The following is a 21,086-nucleotide window of genomic DNA, read 5'->3' as shown; positions in this document are numbered from 1 at the left end:
TTGATTGCCTCCTTTCTTAGCTGCAGCTGATATGCTGAACTATTCCTATGTTTACCTAAATGTTGAAAATTAGACTCTTTATAGTTGGAAGTAAAATGGCTTTCCATTTTATTTGGAATGGGTTTTTTATTTGCTATAAGCTAAATTGCTGTACTGCTGGGGATGCGGAGGTGGGTGATAGGTTTCAGTGTAGAAAGACAGGGGGATGTCACTGGAGAAACAGGTCCAAAGCTACACGGTGACAGACTTCAGTGGTCACAGCAAAATGTACAGTAGTGGTGACAGACAGGTGCCTGTCAGCTTGAACTAAAACTCAAACTAAAATGATTTTAGAAAATTAAGATAACTTTATTATAATTATCATTCTATTCTTTTGGAAATTGTTTTTGGCTAAATTCCAGCCTGATATTAAAGGACTCTTGCAAATAGCTTGGTAAGGTTTTGAGGTGGTAAACATTTTAACTAGCATGTCGAATTTCCATTTTTTTTTCCTCATTGTAAGAGGATTCAGGTCCGTAGCTTGCACATTCCTCCTGTGTCTTGTTTTCCATATTACCACAGGGTTTTCCTTGCCTATGATTTTTCTCTAAAATATTTTCAGCCTGGCATAATTATTTTGTCACATTCGACCTTGCATTATGTTCGATTGCATGTTGAGGAATGAATGCATAATCATATATTATCTTGCCTATCACAGTGTAAGTTTTTTAATGGCTAGGATGATGCCTCATTCCCCTTTGTTACTTCTTAGAGCATAGCTTAGTGCTTTGTACAGTCTTGCGTCACTTAACGACGGGGATCATTCTGAGAAATATTTCATTAGGCGATTTCGTCATGCAAACATCATAGAGTGTATTTACACAAACCTGGGTGGTATAGCCTGCTACACACCTAGGTTGTATGGTACTGTCGTATATGTGGTCCGTCATTGATGAAGACGTTATTACACAGTGCATGACTGTACATAGTAGGGACTCAGTAAACATTTGTTGAATGGACCTGAAGTAGTATTGGTAACTGTGGTGTCGGTTGCATTATTCAGTAATAAATATAAAAGGAAAATGTATAATAGCAATTAAAGATATCTTATTGAATTTCTTTTTATTTATTTCCTTTATTTGATATATAGTGTTTTGCATTGATGCTATTTTTATCTTTGGCTATTTACCAATGTACCTTAACAAAACTTACAGACGATAAGTTGCCTTATATTTTTAATCCAACTTCTTACAAGAAAATTGTTCAGTATGTGGGCAGAGTGTGACCATGATAGACTCCTAAATACTTTAAAATTACTTGAAAAACACTTTATTGGGTGGCTTTTGATGTATTTATTTCTCTCTCTTGATTTTTATAGTGAGCCAAATGTCCTGGAAATTCCATTAAATGAATATAAACCCCAGGGCAAAATGTGCTTATACATTTTCAAAAGCCAGGATTAATCTTTACTTAAAAAAACCAGCCTTTATATTTTAAATTACAATTACATCTGTGAATATGTTGACATTTTAACAAAAAGTATCTGAAGTTTTGTTTTTTTGTACATGATAGTACAGGGAAACCCAAACATGAGTGGTTTCTACAGAAAGACTCCGAAGGGGACACACCTTCACTTATCAACTGGCCTTCCAGGTATATCTCAAGTTGAACCCCTCGGCTTACGTTGAGTGCTCCTTTCCTGCTGGTCTGACTTGCTGTTCCACACAGTACCCAGGCTAACTGTCCTCTTTTTAATGGCCGTGCGTTTAAAAATCACGTGCTCAGAAAGGGGCTGCTCAAAGTTACTTTCTGATCATCTGCTTTCTCCTCCAATTGCCTTAATCCCTGCTAATAGTATTTCTCCTCACTCCTCTTTCTCCCACTTTTTGAAAATCTTCTGATTACACCTCGTGCCTTTCTCCTTTCTCACCAACTCACCTACTGCCAGAAGCGGGTGGAGTGAGGGCCTCACCAGCCCCTCTGGGTTGCTGTCCTCTTGTCACACTAACCAGCTGGCGTCCCATCTTGTCATCACCCCCTCCACCCAGCACTTGTAGTCTCCTCCTTTTCATGTCTCCTCGTCTCTAAACCAATAGTTAATTTGCAACATTTATATTTAGGGCATGTGGTTTTAAAAGCAGACTAAAAAACGCTATCATTTCATTTTTAAGGTTGGGGGCAGGGATAGGCGGAAGGAGTAAGAATGAATAAGTCATTGGCAGGACAAAGCACCCATATATTGAGTTTCTAACAGTCACTTTGTTCTCGGCCTAGGACAACATTCAGATTGTCTCTTGATTAGAAGGACACATTCCATAGGAGAACTCGAGCCACATTTCAGTCTTCTTTTGATTAACAAAGCTTATAAATATGAAAGCCTCCAGCACTGGCTTGTCTCTGGGAAAAGTCACAACTCAGAATGCTTTTTGCCCTGAACTGTGCATGATAACTGCCTTTTATGTGTGTCTTTGATTTTTCTTTAATGAAATATGCATACATATCCTTCATTTTACTTTGAAAAACTTGCAGGAGTTTGTATCAAATTTATCAGGGTGCCTTTGACATTTAAGGAAATAGTCTCTTCCAAAAACATGTATCACAAATAATTATTTTTGCTGACTAATCTTAAGAATGAAAATTTTACATTCTCCAAGAAATCTCTTCTCCTACTCCAAAAGTATGTTTTTACTTTTTAAAAGATTATCCTCAATCAGTAATCCATTCTTAAACAGCTCGAATGTTTTCTCCTTTCTCACAATATGGTATTTCAAAAAGTAAAAGTAAGAATGAGCTAACACTATTAAATGTTTACTCTTTGCTAAGTGGTAAGCCATGTGTTTTCAAACATCACATTTTGTCACTATTATTTCCATTTAAAAAGTCAAGCAACTGAGGCAGGTAAGTTGCCCGAGATCACACAGCTAGTACTGGCTGAGCCGGCCTCTGGGCAGGGATCTCCTCGGACCCCAGGGCCAGAGCTCTTGGCTACTTTGCTTCTGCAGTAATAGAAAAAGGTCTGTAGCTTTTAAACTGGATTTCAGTTTTGCTGTCAGGTATTTAGGTAACTCTAGAAACAACCAGAACAGTCTCTTTTTAGATTAGTTTTCGACTAAGGGCCTAATAGCAATTCCAGAGGGGAGAAAATGTTTAGTTCATGAATTCAGTCAACAAACATCGTTTTTCTAACATTCTTCTTGGTGCTACAGTTGTTAGTAGTAATGATGTCCAAGCTGGTCACGTGTCTTACAAATGAATGAATGTCATCTGCCTTGCATGAAAAGCTTGTGAATGTTTACTTGAGTGCTTGAAAGGAGGCGATTGTTTGTTGGATCTTGAGCTCAGTAAAAAAAATAATCATGAATGCTCTTAAATTTCCAGGAGACAATGAAACTCCATTTGGTCAGCAGGTGTATGTACATGAAAACTACACCCCTCCCCCCACCCCCGTCCATATACAAGGCCCGTACATGAGGCAAGCTGACCAATTCACAGCTCCAGCCTCAGGGTGCCCTTCTGTGCACTGGTGCTGTATATTAATGAATTTTCCTGTGGCTTCGGGGTGTTCACTGAGTCAGAAGGCATCCATTCTTTCCCAGGATAGCATCCGACCCCTCCCGACTTGACAAAGGACAGAGTCAGTTTTGCACCATGCTGGCATACATATGCACACCCGGAAACTCAACTCAAAATCGTTCATCTGGCAAGCAGTGGGTTTCTTCCATTAACCACCAAAAAATGCCTTCTCACAAGTGGTTCTCTCTTTGGGTTGATTTCCACACACGGGTGATCTGTGATCTGCGCATGCTTTTTTCCTGTTGACTGGTTACTGCACTGTGCAACTTAAATCCTTTTTCTTTCTTAAAGAGTTAAAGTTAGAGAAAAATTGGTGAAAGAGGAGAGTGCTCGCAGCAGCCCTGAACTCACCTCAGAGTCCTTAACTCAGAGGAGACATCAGCCAGTGCATTACCTGTCCTTTCAGTCAGAAAACTCGGCTTTCGATAGGGTCTCCAGCAAGGTGGCCAGCTCCGCACGACAGCCCATCCGTGGCTATGTCCAGCCTGCAGACCCCGTTCACACTGGCAAGCTGGTGACGTCAGAAACCCCAGAAAATGAATCTGAGTGCAGCTGGGTGGGATCAACCACCCAGGATGTCCTAAAGCCTCCCACCTTGAAGGTTCTAGAAGGTGACAGAAGGGATACCCCAGTTCTCCATATTTGTGAATCAAAAGCAGAAGAAGATGTGCTCTTCACCGAAGCTCTCGAGAAAAGCAAGAAAACACCTTTGGCTGTGGAGGACCGTGGGCTCACAGGAAGCCATGAAGACACCTCTGGAAATGAGGACTTTGGCAAGCCGGCTGTTAGCACGATCACCTTAGAACATCAGAAGGAACCCGCAAGTCTGCCACACCCACCTCAAGCTCAGCACCAGCGCACTGAGAGAATGGGCAGGAGCGAAGTGGTTTTATATGTTCAGAGTGAGCCTGTGTCCCAAGATGCCAGGGTGACCAGTCACAAAAAAGAGGCCTCTACGAGGAAGCACAAGGTCCTCACCCGCTCCCTGTCTGACTACACGGGCCCCCCTCAGCTGCAGGCCCTGAAGAGTAAGGACGCAGCTTGGAAGCGAGAGCCGGAGCCGCAGACTCCCAGAGCTGAGGGGCCCCACGCAGAAGTTGGCGTGCTGGACACAAAGGTCTCTGTCGCCCAGCTCCGAAATGCATTTCTGGAATCTGCCCATGCCAGCAAGAAACCCGAACTGTAGGTGATGTTTCAAACGTCCTTCCGATGTGTCACTTGCACGTCCTTGGCAGAATTATTCACTCCTCAACTTGTGTTGTGTCCCGCATTGAGTCATATTAGCTTAGCTCACCAGTGTGTGCAGGGCAGACCATACAGGAAATGGCTCAAAAACTACCATTCTGCTTCAGCCTACTAATGGGGAACTGGAGTACTGGGTCGCTGGAATGTTCCACCTCCTTATGTGCATGGTAGAGGCATGCAGCGGGATTGGCGGTGTCTGTGCCTTGACTCACTGAGATGCATAAACCTTTGCTTTGTTCTCTCTCTCTGTCTCCCCATTTCCCTTCTGTATTCTCTCTCTCGATGGTTCTAAAAGCCAATCACGGGTTGAGAGGTCAGCCGAAGGAGTTGGCTTGCCTACCAGTGTGGAACGGGAGAGAGGGTCCCGGAAACCAAGACGCTATTTTTCTCCTGGTGAAAGTAGAAAAACTTCTGAGAGATTTAGAACTCAACCTATAACCTCAGCAGAACGAAAGGAATCGGATAGGTAGGCATGCGTCCGTGGAGTTCCCTAGTCTCGGAACGTAAAAGAAATCGTACGGGATTTTTCCTGCGGCGGTGGTCCTGATGCTGTCTAAACGGGATGCCGTGATTCCCTAATTCTTCCACCAAATCTATAAGGGTTATTCATTTGGCAGGTATAAATGTATTTTTAAAGAATGTTGACTATGACAACAGTATCACAATACATGGTTTTAAATGGCATTCAGATGGTAAGAAGTAAGAAACATTATTTTTCTTCATTTAATGTTTTTAATTTTTTATACCCTTGTTAAATTAGAATCCAATTGAGTATTCACCAGATTTTACATATTCATTTTATAAATGTCTTCCTACTTCTTATATTTGAGTTTTATATAATCATACACTTATGCTTATGCCTAGAAATGATTAGGTTTGTCTGAAAAATGATCAGGTGTGTTTAATAAGTCATACTGAATCCTGGTTTGTCTCCACAAGGTGTGCACTTGGCTGGGTTGTGTGCATACGCACTCCGCAATGTCCGTTAACAAATGTACGTGCGTATTCACAACTAGAATTGCTACCAGGATGATATTCTTTAAGAGAGTTTAATTGCATTTTAATTTTACTTTTAATATGATGCTTTCTTTGGATCTTCTACTCCCACCAGCTAATTTTTTGTTATTATTTGCTAATGTCTTTCCTAGGTCCGCGTCAACTTCAGAAATGCCAACTGCCGATGGCAAGTATCTGTTTTCCTTTTTCTTCTTCTTTATCATCTCACTCAGGTTAGATTTAAATAATAAGATTTTTGCTTTTTGAGAGAAAGAGATTATTATGCATATCAATTTCTTACTTTCCTTCAGGTTTTCCTTCTGTGAATATAATAAAACATAGTTGAGATTTTTGGATGAGCTTTCCCTTATTTTTGAGAGAGAGAATTGTAGAGTGAGCAATATTAAAACAATTGATTGGAGGGCCAGCCCCGTGGCACAGTGTTTAAGTTCACATGTTCAGCTTCAGTGACCAGTTCAGATCCCAGGTGTGGACCTATGCACCACTTGGCATGCCCTGCTGTGGCAGGCATCCCACATATAAAGTAGAGGAAGATGGGCACGGATCTTAGCTCAGGGCCAGCCTTCCTCAGCAAAAAAGAGGAGGATTGGAGGCAGGGCTAATCTTCCTCAAAAAAAACCCAACTGATTTGAACCAAAGAAGCAGATTTTTATTGTTACTGCTGCTATTTAACAATAAAGAAGAGAAATTCTCTTCATAAAATCTATTTCTTTTTTTTTTTTAGCTGGGAACGATTTGCCCTGCCTCTTTCTTTTTTTTTCTTTTCTTCCCCAAAGCCCCACTATACAGTTGTATATTCTAGGTGTAAGTCCTTCTAGTTCTTCTGTGTGAGCCACTACCACACCATGGCTACTGAAAGAAAAGTGACGTCGTTCCACGCCCAGGACCCAAACCCAAAGCAGAGCGTGCTGAATTTTAACCACTAGGCCATCAGGGCTGTCTTCATAAAATCTATTTTTAAGTCTCAATTCATTAACTATTATAGTAGAAAATTACTGTCCAGACAGAGTTTTGTTTTAATTGCAATGGAAATTAGCACCTTTTCACTGAGCAGAAGAATGGGCTCCCCACAAGGGGAAAATATTGCCATTTGTCATTTTTAGTACATCTGTTCTTCTATTCAAAGTGTTTCCATGTCAGCCTTGAGAACTTTTCAGAAACTGTACCTATATTTTCTAATGATGTTCAGTTTTTATTTTGTGGCTTTTTACAGATGAAGAAAATGTAGATGAACGAGCCAAGCTGAGTGTTGCTGCCAAAAGGCTGCTTTTCAGGGTAAGGTGTGCTGAAGTGCTTGAGGAGAAACCATCACCGTCCTGAGGGGGCTCCCACCACACCAGCCTGCTTCCAACCCCTGGGCCCCTGCAGCCCACCTGGCTCCTGCCAGCCAGTGGCTCCCTCCGAGCCCTTGGCTGGTGTGCCCACCGCTGACACAGCAAGGGTACACCTTCTGACGCTGATGCGTGCCTCTCAGGGTACCCCCCTTTGGTGCTGTAGGGGAACAGCGTAGAGACATGCTGCCACACACATTTCCTTTCCTTGAATTTATAAGGATTCCACAATGTTTCTGATCTTAGGAAATGGAAAAGTCATTTGATGAGAAAAGTGTTCCGAAGCGACGCTCAAGAAACGCGGCCGTGGAGCAAAGGCTGCGGCGTCTGCAGGACAGATCCCACACCCAGCCCGTCACCACCGAGGAGGTGGTCATCGCGGCCACGTAAGTCTCCCTTGGGACCTCTTGGCCTTGGCTCTAGTGTCTCCTTTTTAAGCAAAGATTTTAAAACTTTTAAATAAAAACAAGGCCATTGGGAGATAGTTTAGTGAGAAGCCACAGAGAAGATGGTAGTATTTAGGGATTTTCCTTAATGCGGTCTCTTTGAACTTTGTAATGGGATGTGTTGCCTGTTGTATCTCCTAGAAAAACATAAAGAGGGATGTTGTTTAATTATTTTTGTCTGTGCATTTTTTTATCTCGTTTTCAGTGCAAAATTTAAAACACGAGAGTAGATGGAGTAATATAGTGAACCCTCGTGCACTCATCACCCAGTTTCAACAACTGGCCACCCTTGCTCTACCTGTAGCCCCACCCACTTCTCGCCTCCTGCATTATTTTCAAGCAAACTTCAGATATCATTTCATCCATGAATATTTCAGTATATATCTCGTAAAGATGTGTTCTTTTTATTTGTTTTTAAATAGTCACCAAATTTTTTTTTTAACTAATTGGAAGTTTGATTACTTTCCAAACTATGGGAAGTCAGTTTTAAGCAGTATGTTCCAATATGTTCAGAATGAATTTCCCAACGTAATTCATTCAGAGATGATTACTTCAATCAAGTGAAAACTTTTATTAGTTTTTTAAAAAATTGTTTTTGTGCTGCCCCTGGACACACACACACACACACACACACACACACACCCTTCCTGAAAAAGTGAAGTTCATCTCATTCAGGACATTGACATGGCAAGAGCGCCCTATGTCACAGCTCACACCTGCTGGTAGATCAGCTGCCTTCACTTCCTTTCCCAGTTGCTCCTCACCTTCTTGGTATATTTGTGGATAAGTACATCTTGTATTCATTAGGAACTCTTAGCATATCAGTTTTTTAAAAAAATATTTGAATGGCTGTTGTAAAATAAGAAGCAGCTGCTCCTGGGAGCAAAACAGTAAATATAAGCAAAAGTTATCACCTCGTAAGGCTTGCTGAATCTACTTTGATGTGGTTATAGATTATATGAAGACACTGATTCTTTTAAAAAATAGATTAAGAATAATACTCTAAAATCTGGGCCTAATCTGCTGATTTGCTGGTGGTTGATATTAGCCTATTTTTAAATTATTTTTTTTAAACCAGGACATTTATTCTAAAGATGAGATAAATCCTTCCCAAGCTCTCAAAACCTATTCTTATTCTGTTTACTTCGGTCGCCTCTGTTGCTTATTTCCTAAGTTTGTAATTGCTTTTCAAGTTCTTTTGTGATTTTCCCAAAGTAATTAGCAAATCGTTTTGTGAAAATATTTGATTTAACGGTTTCTGAATTGAAAACTATGCTTTCCTTAATGCCTCTTTTCTTCTCTCTCCTTGTGAATGTTCCTTCTTTGGCAATTGCTTTCAAAGGGAACCTATCCCTGCTTCGCGCTCTGTGGCCACCCACCCCATAGTGAGGAGACTTCCTAGTCCCACCGTAGCTAAGAGCACTGTGCAGCCGGCCAGGTACTGGACAGAAACAGCTGCATGCGGCACTGAGAACAAAGGTGCCAGACAGCTGACGCATCTTAAAACCGCGAATGCCTTTTGTTCGTTTGACAAACAAGTCAGTGCAATGAGTTGCTCCGGGAACGTATGGCGTCTTGGTTTGTCGTAGTGGGAGGCACTGCTAACTTCACGTAGGCCTGCGTGAGCAAACATCTCGTCTACCTGCTGACATTAAGTATTGGAGCCAGGGTCCCACTAACTCAACTTACCCGTTTGCCCTGTTTCCGTTTTTCATAATCACGGTCATCCCTAAAAAAAGTCATTCTTCATCTAAAATACTAGCACTTAATACAGATTAATAGAAACATGGAGAGTTAACATGAATGTTGGAATTCTGATAATACCCAGGTTTTTTTAACCACTCGTAGACGCAAATACATGTTAAAAACAATCCTAGCTATTCCTCATCGGTAGAGACACTGCTGGCATGTTTGGCGATTGGCACAGGAATAGTTTAGAGCGTCTGAACTTAGACATTTTACTATTGTGTTTCAAAATTGTGTTCTTAAAGCATGTAAATATTCCCTATATTTGACTATTATGGGCCAAAACACAAAAGCTAAAACTAAGATTATAAGAAGTAAAATGACAGTGCAGAAGGAAAGCTGGCACAACCAGAAGCAGAGGTCTCCTGGGGCAGTCGGTGCTGTTGTCTTCGCAGCCGACTGCTAGACCTCAGGAAACACAGCGGGACTCAGGTCACCTTCCTCACCAGCCTCGTTATACGCTGGAACACTCACCCTGCTCTTTTGTCTGGGACAACTTGGGAATTGGTGATTAATTGGAGTCAAGACAGAATAGACTTTTTATTGGATTTGCCGGTGGCAAAAGGTACGTTGTCTTAAACCTTTCCGAGATTCCCCGTGACCAGGTAACTGGAAGCCTTCTCCTCTACCTGCAAGGTGGAAGGCTTTATCAGCACCTGACATCTTCTTCATTTATCAGGTTACTGGGAATTACAGATTTAAGTACCTTTTAGAAAACTGGTAGAAACCTATGAGAGAAAATGCTGGGCTGAGGGAGTGAAACAATCTTTCAAATTAAACCATCTGTGTTTAGCAAGTGAAAATCAAAACCCTGTGCTGTAGATAATGTTGTTGACAGAATGACTATATTATTTCCTAATTATTTAAAATGAAAAGATCACCTCTGAGCCACATATTTAGCTAATGTCTAAATATGCCACAGATAATGCCAGACTCCCTTTAGCCTTATTTGTTGTTGACACTAACGATACACCTTCTCTCTCTAAGATAAGGCGTATCCAGGCCAACTCCGCTTCCTTAAATAGGAAATTCAGTTTTCAGAAATAATAAACAATAAAAGATATCATTTAAGAGCTAAAAATGTGCTTTTTGTGAAATTGATACTGCTGTGTCCCCAGCCTACTGTGCCATTCACTGTCTTGCTAATAGATAACACAGCTGCCTGAACCTGTGTTAAATTTCTGTAGGGAGAAATAAGCCCTTTTCAGAATTAAGGGACACTTTGAAGAAAGTTAATATACAAAATTAGCAGTGGGCTTTTGTTTGTTTTTATCTGTTACTGACTTTCCATTCCCTTCAGATTACAGGCATCTGCTCACCAAAAGGCTTCAGCCAGAGACCAGGCAAATGAGAGCAGAGATTCTACTGAACAAGGTGAACCTGATTCCTCCACGCTCAGCTTAGCAGAGAAGCTGGCCTTGTTTAACAAATTGTCCCAGCCAGTCTCAAAAGCTATTTCTACCCGAAACAGAATAGACATGAGACAGAGGAGAATGAACGCTCGCTATCAGACTCAGCCAGTCACGCTTGGAGAAGTGGAGCAGGTGGGTACGGTGTCATCTAGTTCCAGTTTGCGGGGATGTTCTTAAAACATAGGAGCACAGTGTTACTCTTAGGTTACAGGTGATCTGCCTGTGAACTGTGTTACCTGTAGGTGAGCTGGTGATAACTCCATTCCTAAGAAAGATAACCAGCCCAAGTATGTTTCTCTTTCTTTGCTTTCATAATTTGCTTACTGAAACTATCTGGCTTGAGTCCACTGTGGAGAGAAAAATAGGATGCACAATCTGATTTTCACCAGATGATTTTGCTTCATGAGATGCTTTATATAACTCTGTCTGGGATTGGTTTTCCACTAAGATAAGCAGTGAAACTGCCCTCCGTGTAGAATTTCGGTCTATGTGGATCCATACGCTGGGATTTATAGAGACTGTATTTTTCAGTCAGCTTTTTACATTGTAACTGTGTCCTCCCAGGTGCAAAGTGGCAAGCTCATACCTTTCTCACCTGCTGTTAACACATCAGTGTCCACCGTGGCATCTACAGTCACTCCAATGTACGCCGGGAGTCTTCGGACAAAGCCATCTGTGGATGACAACACAAATGCCACTGACCATAGGTTTCCTTCTTCAATAGAAAATTCAGACTCTCCGGTTAGAAGCATCCTGAAATCCCAAGCCTGGCAGCCTTCGGTAGAGGGGAGTGGGAACAAAGGAATGTTGAGAGAATTTGGAGAGATGGAAAGCAAGCAAGTCTTGACAGGTGGAGATGGTGGTGTTAAAAAGTACAGCTCCTTTGAGGAAGCAGAGCCGTCCTACCCCATCCTGAACAGAGTCCGGGAAGGAGACAGCCATAGAGAACCCAAATATGCTGTTCTGAGGAAGGGAAGCCTGGAACTAGCTAGTCCTCCCACGGCTCATCTTGGTGATGAACTGCAGGAATTTCCCACGGCTCAAAGCTCTGCACAAGGGAGCCCAGACTCAAAGGACAGGCAGCCCTTTGACGAGACGGTGGCCATGGAGAATGTGTCAAAAAGGAAATTTTCCCTAAGGGGTAAGTTACTGGTGCTCCTAAAGTTTTGGAAACCAACTGGGGTTTTAGTTTCTGCTGGATTGGTTGCATGTGTTTGTGACTGCTTTTAGCTAAATTATGAAGGCAGTTTATAACTAGTATTGATTAAAAGGCCAGTGGAATCCGACTATCCCCGAAACTTCTCCTCCCCTTGAATCTGACTTGTTCAGAAATCAATTTCTCAGCAATAAAAAGTACCTGACACGCTTTCACACATCTTGATAAGGGTTTTTGATGACTTTGGTCACATTAATTCACATAACAGCCTTGTGAACTGCCAGCTCTGTTGGTGCCTTTGATAAGTTGCTGACCCCAAAAGTCCAGGGCTGGGCAGAGGGCGTGAGACCTGAACCTGGTCTGTGGCTTTGCAGACAGACTCTTTCTGCGTTCCTCTTCCGCAGAGCAGCCAGCCATGCAGCAGGGGACTTTAATTCTCTTTCTACATTCACATAAAATGATAGTGTGTACGTTATAATAGTGGTTTTGGTTTGTGAGTATGGCGCATTTGAAATGTGAAAGTATTGTTTTGGAGGAGTAGAAACATCCTGTAGTGTATAGTTAAAGCTGACTTCCTGTGTCTTGCACACAGGAAAAGACCAATTGTCACAAAACGATTTGCTGTGTGGAGTAATCCACTGGGAAGTTTGGTTTTCTCACAGAATATAGCGTGCCAGAGACTGACATAAATCCAAGTGGGTTGGGTAGCCCAGCACGTGCCCCCGGATTGACCTCCGAGTGCGGACGGTTGAGGGGCAAAGAGCTGGAGGAATGTCTGCCCGGAGGAGTGAGTGCTGACTGCTGACCTTGCTCCTTTCCTTCCCAGCGGCAGAGTTCGGGGAGCCCGGCTCTGAGCAGCCAGGCACCGCTGCCAGGAAAGCTGTGGCTCAAACTGCAACCCCGGTGTCCTGGAAACAGCAAGATCCCTCAGAACAACCACAGGAGAAACTCTATAAGAATCCATGTGCGATGTTTGCTGCTGGAGAGATCAAAGCACCCACGGTGGAGGGTGTCCTGGATTCGCCCAGCAAGACCATGTCAATTAAAGAAAGGTAATAAGATTGAATGATTGCAAAGTAATGCTGTTAGAGAGGAGCTCACAACTTACTTTTAGAAAAAGATCTAGTAATGGGCAAAGAGATGAAATCATGAATCCAACTGCGTAAGGGGATGTGCTGTTACGCTCGAATTCTTTGGGAAAGTCAAGTTATTTGAGTGAAGCGCATTCACCCCAGTGCCTGGTTTGGTGTCGCCAGAAGAGCGCCGGTTCCTGACTCAGAGGAGGAAACACAGAAACAGACTTGCCCTTGCTTTATTTGTTTGTGGTCCCGTTTTCTTTTTTATGTTAAATTCTTTGACTATCCAGTCATGGGAGCAGAGAACTTGGCTTTCAGTATCAGATACACATGGCTTCAAATTGAATGCACACCCCACCTGTGACTATTTGTCTAGGTAAAATATATGTGGTGCGAATGAAGATAAATTCATATTTAGGATATAAATCTTTGGGATTAGAATCTAAGTTTTGTTTATTTTACAGAAAGTAAAATGGATGACTTTTCTGAACTGTGTTTAGGAATTTTATATCAGGTAATAGCTATGAAAGATTACATTTGAGTATCAAATAACACTGTAACCTCATTTCATTCAAAAGAATGATGGAGGATTGAGAGGGTATATTTAAATGGGACAGATACAAAGAATCAGAGCTAAATATTTTGGGTTGTATTTTCCTTGGTAACCTTTAGCCACAGTGGAATTAAGCATCAAAAGATGTAAGAGTGACAGGAATACTGGGTGAAGAAAGGTCGCGTTGATTTCCCAGTTTGATTGGCAGAACTATTTCCGTGTCTGTTCTTTATGGTTCTGCCGGTCTGGACCCTTCCTTAGCACCTCCCACCATTCAGAAGTTTTCTTGCTCTGTCACGCACTGGCCATTCTTGTTTTTCTAGATACATTTTAAACTACTTAGGACTACATTATCAAACCACAATGAAAATTCATTCTGTTTTCCAAGACAAGTTTTTTGAACATTATTCATAAATTATTAAACAGATGGAGCTTTTTTCAACTGACAAATTCATAAAGTTGTTATATCATATTTTCTTTTGCCTTTACTTATTTAAAATTCACAACAAATTAGACCTACTAGACTGAGGCATAGGTCAAGGGCCAAAGGGTAAACTAAATAAAAGAGTGATGTCTTAAATCAGAGAAGCAATTTGGCCTGTGCTGGCGTGAAGTCCTTCTCCATGGAAACCTGGCTGAGCGAGAGTTTGCTCCCAGAGATCCAACTTTTGATAACTGGATAGGTGAGAAGGAAGAGATATCATTTAAGGGAATTTATCACTTATACACAAGTTCTGATCTTTTGTACATGAGAAAATATTCCCATGGTAAAATTCCAGTGGGAAATACTAATATGCCCTCTTCTTTTAGAGGCTTTTAAGGGAGATTCTCCATCTTTGAGCATATTCTGTCTGTTGTCACTTAGACCTTTTGACGAAGTTTTATGTTTACCTACTGTGCAATAATTCTTGATTTACTTGCCTGTTTTTAGTGAATTTTAGTTTATTTGTATCTTTCTGGAAGCAGCTTAAATTTTATTATAAATTCTCATTTAAAAAAATGTGAGATGCCGTAAAGGCACAGCTTTATAACCCGAGCTTCGTGGATGTCTGAGGAGTTCAAGGATGGCTGTAAGGTCTCTGTGAACTGCTGGAAGCATGTTCAGAATCGACTGTGTGTGCATGCGCACCTTTTGCTGGTGGGAGACAACTTCTCACAGCCTCCAAGAAGCTTCTGAATGCAGTCTGTCAGAACCATGATTAAGGAAGCCTTGATAACTATTCGGCTATTCAGTTTAATTGTTAAAATATACGCTTAAAAAAGGATGAGCACGCTTTATTTAGCACCTCTGTTTGTGATAAATTATGCTCATACAAAATATATTGCTAGTGATCTTTCCCTGTTATCCTGATAGTACTTTCCTTTGTACTTGGCTGAAATAACAAAACTACATATCTTCACAATCCATCTGTGATAGCTTTTCCCTAAGCGGGGCTCGTAATCCCTCCCTTTTATTAAGATGAGATCATGAAACTTGGCCTATTTAAAATAAGAATGCGATTCATATATTTACAGTTGTCCCTGTCCCTAAGTGTCTGAGGGGCAGTTAGGTCCAGGACCCCTCTCCTATACTTAAATCCTGCCTACATGACTTATAATGCCTAATCCAGTGTAAATTCTATGTAAATAGTTCTCATGCTGTATTTTTTAGGGAATAATGACAAGAAAAAAAAGTATGTACATGTTCAGTACAGGTGCAAGGATCCTAAGCATTTCCACCTGCAGTTGGTTGAATTCGCAGATGTGGAACCGTGGATCCAGAGGGCCAATTATATTTGGGGTTTACTTTTCCCTTTTGAGGTGACATAAAATAGAACTTTTAAACCTTATTCTAACCTCCTCTGACTGGCTTGTTTACCAAAGGGGGGGTTTAGTTCCAGTGGTCACTAGGCCATGTGAAGACTAGAACAGACCCCAGGGCTGGTCTCCAACTCTCCCCCTGACACATGTGGCCAGAATGCAGTGTTCACATTAGCATTTTAGCAGCTAACATTTCTTCTCATCAGGAGAAATTGATAAGAGGGCAGAAATTTTAGCTCAACAGTAATGTGAGAAGGATTTTGCCCAACTCTTGTATTAATTCGTTCAATTTACGTGTTCTTTGTGTGGCTTGTTTCACATTTCATTCACTTTCGCCTTTCAGACTAGGAAATAGAGACTGGACTTTGCAGGCTACCTTCACCATTTCTTCTAAACAGCTGCAGCCCAGAGGATGTGACTCTGCCTTGCCCAGGCTTGTGTGCCATCTCTCTCCTGCTCAAGACTTGCGTTGTTGAGTCCTCCATACTGGGGACCGGCCAGCATCCTGTCTTGCCCTCAGCATTTCTCGTGTATCACCTGATTTAGTGCTGGAGACAGCCCTTAGTGGGGGGAGGCAGCAGTATCCCCATTTTGTCTGGATAAACTAAGTCTTAGAAAAGTGTAGCAACGAAGAAATTACAGGAAATCCTCAATAGGTTTCTCTTTTAGAATATGTTTGCTGCTCAAGGCAACAGATCTAAAAGTTCCTTTTCTTTTTTCATCTTTTCTGACATCTAGGATGTCAAGTTTGAACCATAACTAGCATAAAACTTAGGATGCAATCTGCCTTTTCCCCTGGATTAATGACATCACTGTTTCATAACTGCCTAAATGATTCGAGTTTAAATTATGCCTGCTTGGGTACTTTTTGAAATGAGTTCTAAATCAAATGAATTTTATGTTATTTAGGAATAAAACTTTGGTATCTCTTTAAAAGTGTACTAGGCCTTTAGAAATGTTATTTCCACAATTGCTAAAACAACTGAATCTTGTGCTTTCATATTTGGGGGAGAAGATTACTAAAAAAGGCAAAAAAAGCCATCCTTTCACTGGGAAATTGATGGAGTGTAAGGACTTAGTTGAACTCCCTGGAAATGTCGAAGAATCTGCCCCCAGCCTCTCGGCAGCCTGCAGAATTCTGCCATTGGGGGCCAGGAGGGTCCTTCCTGGCTCCCTGCAGCCTCTCCATCCACGCTGCGCTCTCCACCCAGCCAGAGGCTGTGTCCATGCTTCCCCAACAGACTTGCGGTTCCTACCTTGAAGCTGGGAGATTTCAGCCCCCGGAAGGCCCCCCGATTTATGTAAGAATTAGGGAGAGAGGTGTCATTTCCCTTTGCAGCCTCTTTTTCTGATCTTTGATTTGTCCACATTGAGAAGACATATTAGCTCACTCCCCCAGCCTGCAAACTAGCCGAGGCCAAGATCTGATATAAACACTTACATCAGTAAGTCCTCTTCAGCCCAATCTGAAGTCTGTGTGGTGCCTGGGATTCTATGAAATGAGGAAAGAGAAGAAAAAAACGTAGTGAAGAGGAGGGGTGCGTGGTTTGCCTGTCCCGTATTTGACCCGGCCCTGACTGCCAGAACTTGTTCTCATCAGGCAGGGCTCTCCCATCAGTCCACTGACCTGGCCCTCGTAGGCTGGTGTCCCTGCTGAAGAAATGTGGGCTGTGGCGGAGGGTAGCCGTTCCCCCGGGCAGCCCAGCCAGCACAGGGCCCAGAGGCCCCGGGCCAGGCCTTGGGGTTAACCAGCTACCGCCATGCCGCTCCCTGAGTTGGCAGCCTCAGACTGAGCAGACGCCTAGCTCTCAGCAGCACAGCCCTGCACGCAGCGCTCTGACTGGGCGGCTGGTCAAAGTGCCGGCAGCTGTTTGCATCGCATAGGCGTGATTGATGGCATGTGTAGGACCAGCCACTGTGCTCCTGGCCCTCTCTGTGCACGGTGGTCTGCAGGGAGTCAGGAGGGTCATGGGCCAGCGGGAGGAGAGCTTGCCCTTGGAAAGGTCTGCTGCCCTCCTCAGCATGTTGAACACCAGGAAGGAAATCTAAAGGGACAGGAATAATGCGTGTAAGTTCCAGGGCGTGTTATTTTCAAGTTATCCAGCCTTTGCGCTCTGTGCGCTAGGGCTGGGTCCAAGTGCCTTGTCGCTCAATGGAAGCCGTTTCTCCCGTATTATTTCACTTCCTCTGTAGTCTTTGGAAGTCTCTGGTGATGACCCTGCTGACACATCCAGAAGTAAGATTTCAGGGTTGGGGATGGGGGTTTCTTTGAAGGCCATCCCAGGGGTGGGGTGGCGGGACCTAAGAAGCCAGAATACGGTGCAGTTCCTAAAACATTAGGGCAAAAATGTGTCTGGTCAGCTAACACACTGAGGTAGTGAGACGAGCCATGCGCTGGGAGCAGGGCAGGCCTGGGCTGGGACCCAATCTCCTGCCCCGCTGACGTGTGATGTGACCTCGGTTAATAAAATCCTGGGCCTGGGGCTGCCCCCATGCCTTGTCCGGCACATTGGGAATAACGATATCCAGTTTCTTAGAGGTTGCTGTACAGATCCACAGGGTAGGAGGTAGGCTGTAAAGTGATTAGAGAGTCGACATTTGTTGTTTTCTAAGTCAGTTTTACATTCCTCCTAGCAGCCCCCAAGGAAACCATGTGATTATTTAGATACTGTTGTCATTGCTCCAGTCATTTGGGAACTTCTTTTTGAGAATGTCCTCAAAGACTGTAGCACGTTATTTTTAATAAATCCAACTCACGAGGATGAATTCGATTTCCTTTAATTCTCTCACATCATTTGGAATCCAGTATGACTAAAGAGGTCGATGGCCGAAGTGCATAGCTACTGGTCTGGGTCAAAGGTGAAGCAAGAGGCAGAGCTGGTTCTGGGGCCAGTTTGCAAGGAGAACGTGGACGCCGTGCGTGTCTCGTCACCGGATGATGAACTGGAAGGACATCTTCATTTGGTGGAAAAGTACTGGCGTGCTTACGTTTTGAAAGTCACATCTACAGACATTTTGAAACCTTTGAAAGCTCTTCTGCAGCATGGAAATACTAATTATTTCTTTTCATGAGTTGATTTTATTAGATTTTTTTTTATTAGAATAAAACTGACTCATTCAGAATAACTAGAGAAGAGATAACTCTTAGTCATTCTCACATTCAGATGTGATACCCAGAGACAGCATCAGATGCCACAGGTTAAAGGCTCAGTCCTACAAGACTGCCCACTCGCTGCCCGCACTCCCTGTAGACTCCAGTCGCAAGTCCAGGTTGTCACCTGTGCTTTTGACTGACTGGCTATGGATTGGAGGCTCCAGTGACCCCTCCTTGGGTTTGATTAATTTGCTAGGGCAGCTCACAGAACTCAGAGAAACATTTCATTTGCTAGATCTCCAGTTTATTAAACAAGGCTGTACCTCGGGAACAGCCAGATGGAAGAGACGCACAGGGCAAGGCCTGGGGAAAGGGCCTGGAGCTTCCATGCTCTCTCTGAGCGCACCATTCTCCCCAAACCTCCACGTGTCCACCAACCTGAGAGCTCTCTCAACCTTGTCCTTTGGGGTTTTTTATGGAGGCTTCATTATATAGGCACAATTAAGTTCAGTTGCCAATGGTCGATAATTTAATCAATCTCCAGCCTCTCTCCCCTCCCCAGAGGTCGGGGGGCGGGACTGAAAGTTCCAAACCTCCAATCACATGGTTGGCTCCCCTGGCAAGCAGCCCCCATCCTTCAGTGCTTCCAAAAGTCACCTCATTAATATAATAAGACCCCTTTATCACTCTCATCACTTTGAAATTCCAAGGGTTTTAGGAGCTCTGTGCCAGGAAAGGGGGTGAAGATCAAATATATATCACTTATTAAAAATCACCATATCACAGATAGATAAGGTGGCATTATACCAGTTTTATAGGATGAGCATTAGAAGTCTTCTCTGCTGTCACACAGCAGAAAGGAAGAGAAGGAAAAGAGATAGAGGAAGGGGTTGGGTCCAGAGTTGACAGCTCCTGCCCTTTTTGGGGAGTTCTTTTCCTCATGGCTTGCTTTCTATTCTTTGACTGAATGAACAGACAAGTATAAGGTATGATTATGTATAAATTTGTCGGTGTACGTGGATTCTAATTGAAGTACAGCAAAATTTGTTTTCTTATTTCCTTAACAAGTCTTTTATCATGTAGTATGCTGTTTTTTACCCCATCTCCAAGTCAGATATTTGATGGAGTCAGGAAACTTATTAGAAGGCCCATAGTTCAGTTCCCAATATGACCAGTGAGGAGAGGAGACCAGGCTAATTGACAGGAGTTAACAGCCAAACTAGAGCTGATGTGCTGCTTAAAAATACACTGTTTCTGGACCTGCATTAATGATGTGAAAAGACCTGGCCTGGCAGGCTACCAGAGACGGAAAGGGCACAGTCATTTTTTTCCTAATCTTGAAATTGTTTGAGCATCAAGTCAAATGAGTTTAATGATCACCCTTTTTTGCTTTTTATCTTTTGTCTGTTTGTCCAACTTACATGCCTAAGACTTCTGCACTCATTATTATGAGACAGCCTCATGTTCACGAAAATCACCTTTCACAGACAATTACATCCAAACGACTTTATATCAAGTCACACCACAGTTGAACTAAAGTAGGTTAGGCAAAAATCCCCATTAATTAGATTCTTTTTTTGTAGATCGCTTTCCCCTGAGGGAAGCTGAAGTAATAATTTTTAAAAATGGGTTTGTAGAGAATAGTTTCTGTATTAAGAAGATAGATTGGAAGGACCAAGTTCACCTGGAATACAAGAACAGGGCTTAGGATATAGTAAGAGAAACAATATTAAACATCATCTCTTGCCTTTGATTGAAAGGTATGATATTAAGAGATGGTCAGTGGTTTTTTTGCTGAGGAAGATTTGCCTTGATCTAACATCCGTTGCCAATCTTCCTTTTTTTTTTTGTTTGCTTGAGGAAGATCAGCCCTAAGCTAACATCTGTGCCAGTCTTCCTCTATTTTTTGTACGTGGGATGCCTCCATAGCATGGCTGATGAGCAGAGTAAGTCCGCACTCGGGATCCAAACCCGCGAACCCAAGCCACCGAAGCGGAGCACATGGAACTTTAACCACTCAGCCACGGGGCCGGCCCCTGATGGTCAGATTTTTATAGCGTTACGTTTTTAAACCCGTTTCTGTTATATTTTCTGCAAATAAGTACTATCCAGCTTTAGTCATTAAGTGTTATTTCATCAAATGACCAGAAGGCGTCACTAGAAGACATTGCCCTCTGGGCATGGTTCCTCTCCTGCTCTCAGCCCAGGGGCCAGGAATAAATAGATTTCTTTGTTGGAATTATGATGCGTCTTTTATTTGGCAAAACAGATTTCAGCTTTGCATTTCAATAAACTTAAGATTTTTGGGACCATCTTGGTAAAGGACTCCTATATTATTTTTCCAGACATACTTTTTTCAGAATAAATGAAATTCAAAAAGATTCAAATTAGGTAGCTGTGGTCATTTATTGGCCAAAGACTTCTAACTTACCTGAATTATGGTTCTGTTACAAGTAAGAGTTTGGCGCTGAGCTCATTTTGGTTGGCCTGTTTTCCCCTTAGATTAGCACTGTTGAAGAAAAGCGGTGAGGAAGACTGGAAAAACAGACTTTCCAGAAAGCAGGAGTACGGCAAAGCATCTGTCAGCAGCAGCCTGCACATCCAAGAAGTGGAACAGTCACTCAAGAAGAAGGTAATGCTTTCCATGGGAGGAAAAAG

The 21,086-nt window shown here is 42.6% G+C and overlaps 1 protein-coding gene across 24 annotated transcripts in view; it reads left to right on the top strand.

Moving 5' to 3' along the window:
* The window catches only part of SVIL (supervillin), a 223,898-nt gene that overhangs the window by 155,901 nt on the left and 46,911 nt on the right, over nt 1–21,086 (top strand). For 11 of the 24 annotated variants that reach the window (XM_070501096.1, XM_070501091.1, XM_070501092.1 and 8 more), the window contains 11 exons: nt 1,552–1,632; nt 3,844–4,734; nt 5,093–5,263; nt 5,946–5,980; nt 7,028–7,089; nt 7,392–7,531; nt 8,934–9,029; nt 10,638–10,881; nt 11,314–11,890; nt 12,732–12,957; nt 20,931–21,060. In XM_070501096.1, coding sequence (XP_070357197.1) covers nt 1,552–1,632; nt 3,844–4,734; nt 5,093–5,263; nt 5,946–5,980; nt 7,028–7,089; nt 7,392–7,531; nt 8,934–9,029; nt 10,638–10,881; nt 11,314–11,890; nt 12,732–12,957; nt 20,931–21,060 — 2,653 coding nt within the window. The remainder of the gene's footprint in view (nt 1–1,551; nt 1,633–3,843; nt 4,735–5,092; nt 5,264–5,945; nt 5,981–7,027; nt 7,090–7,391; nt 7,532–8,933; nt 9,030–10,637; nt 10,882–11,313; nt 11,891–12,731; nt 12,958–20,930; nt 21,061–21,086) is intronic. The other 13 variants (XM_070501109.1, XM_070501110.1, XM_070501106.1 and 10 more) reach the window with 3 other exon arrangements.

The sequence above is a fragment of the Equus asinus genome, chromosome 29, assembly GCF_041296235.1.
Source record: "Equus asinus isolate D_3611 breed Donkey chromosome 29, EquAss-T2T_v2, whole genome shotgun sequence".
In the NCBI taxonomy this organism is placed as follows: Eukaryota; Metazoa; Chordata; class Mammalia; order Perissodactyla; family Equidae; genus Equus; species Equus asinus.
The sequence above is the reverse complement of the archived record's forward strand: the minus strand, read 5'-3'. Positions and strand labels throughout refer to the sequence as shown.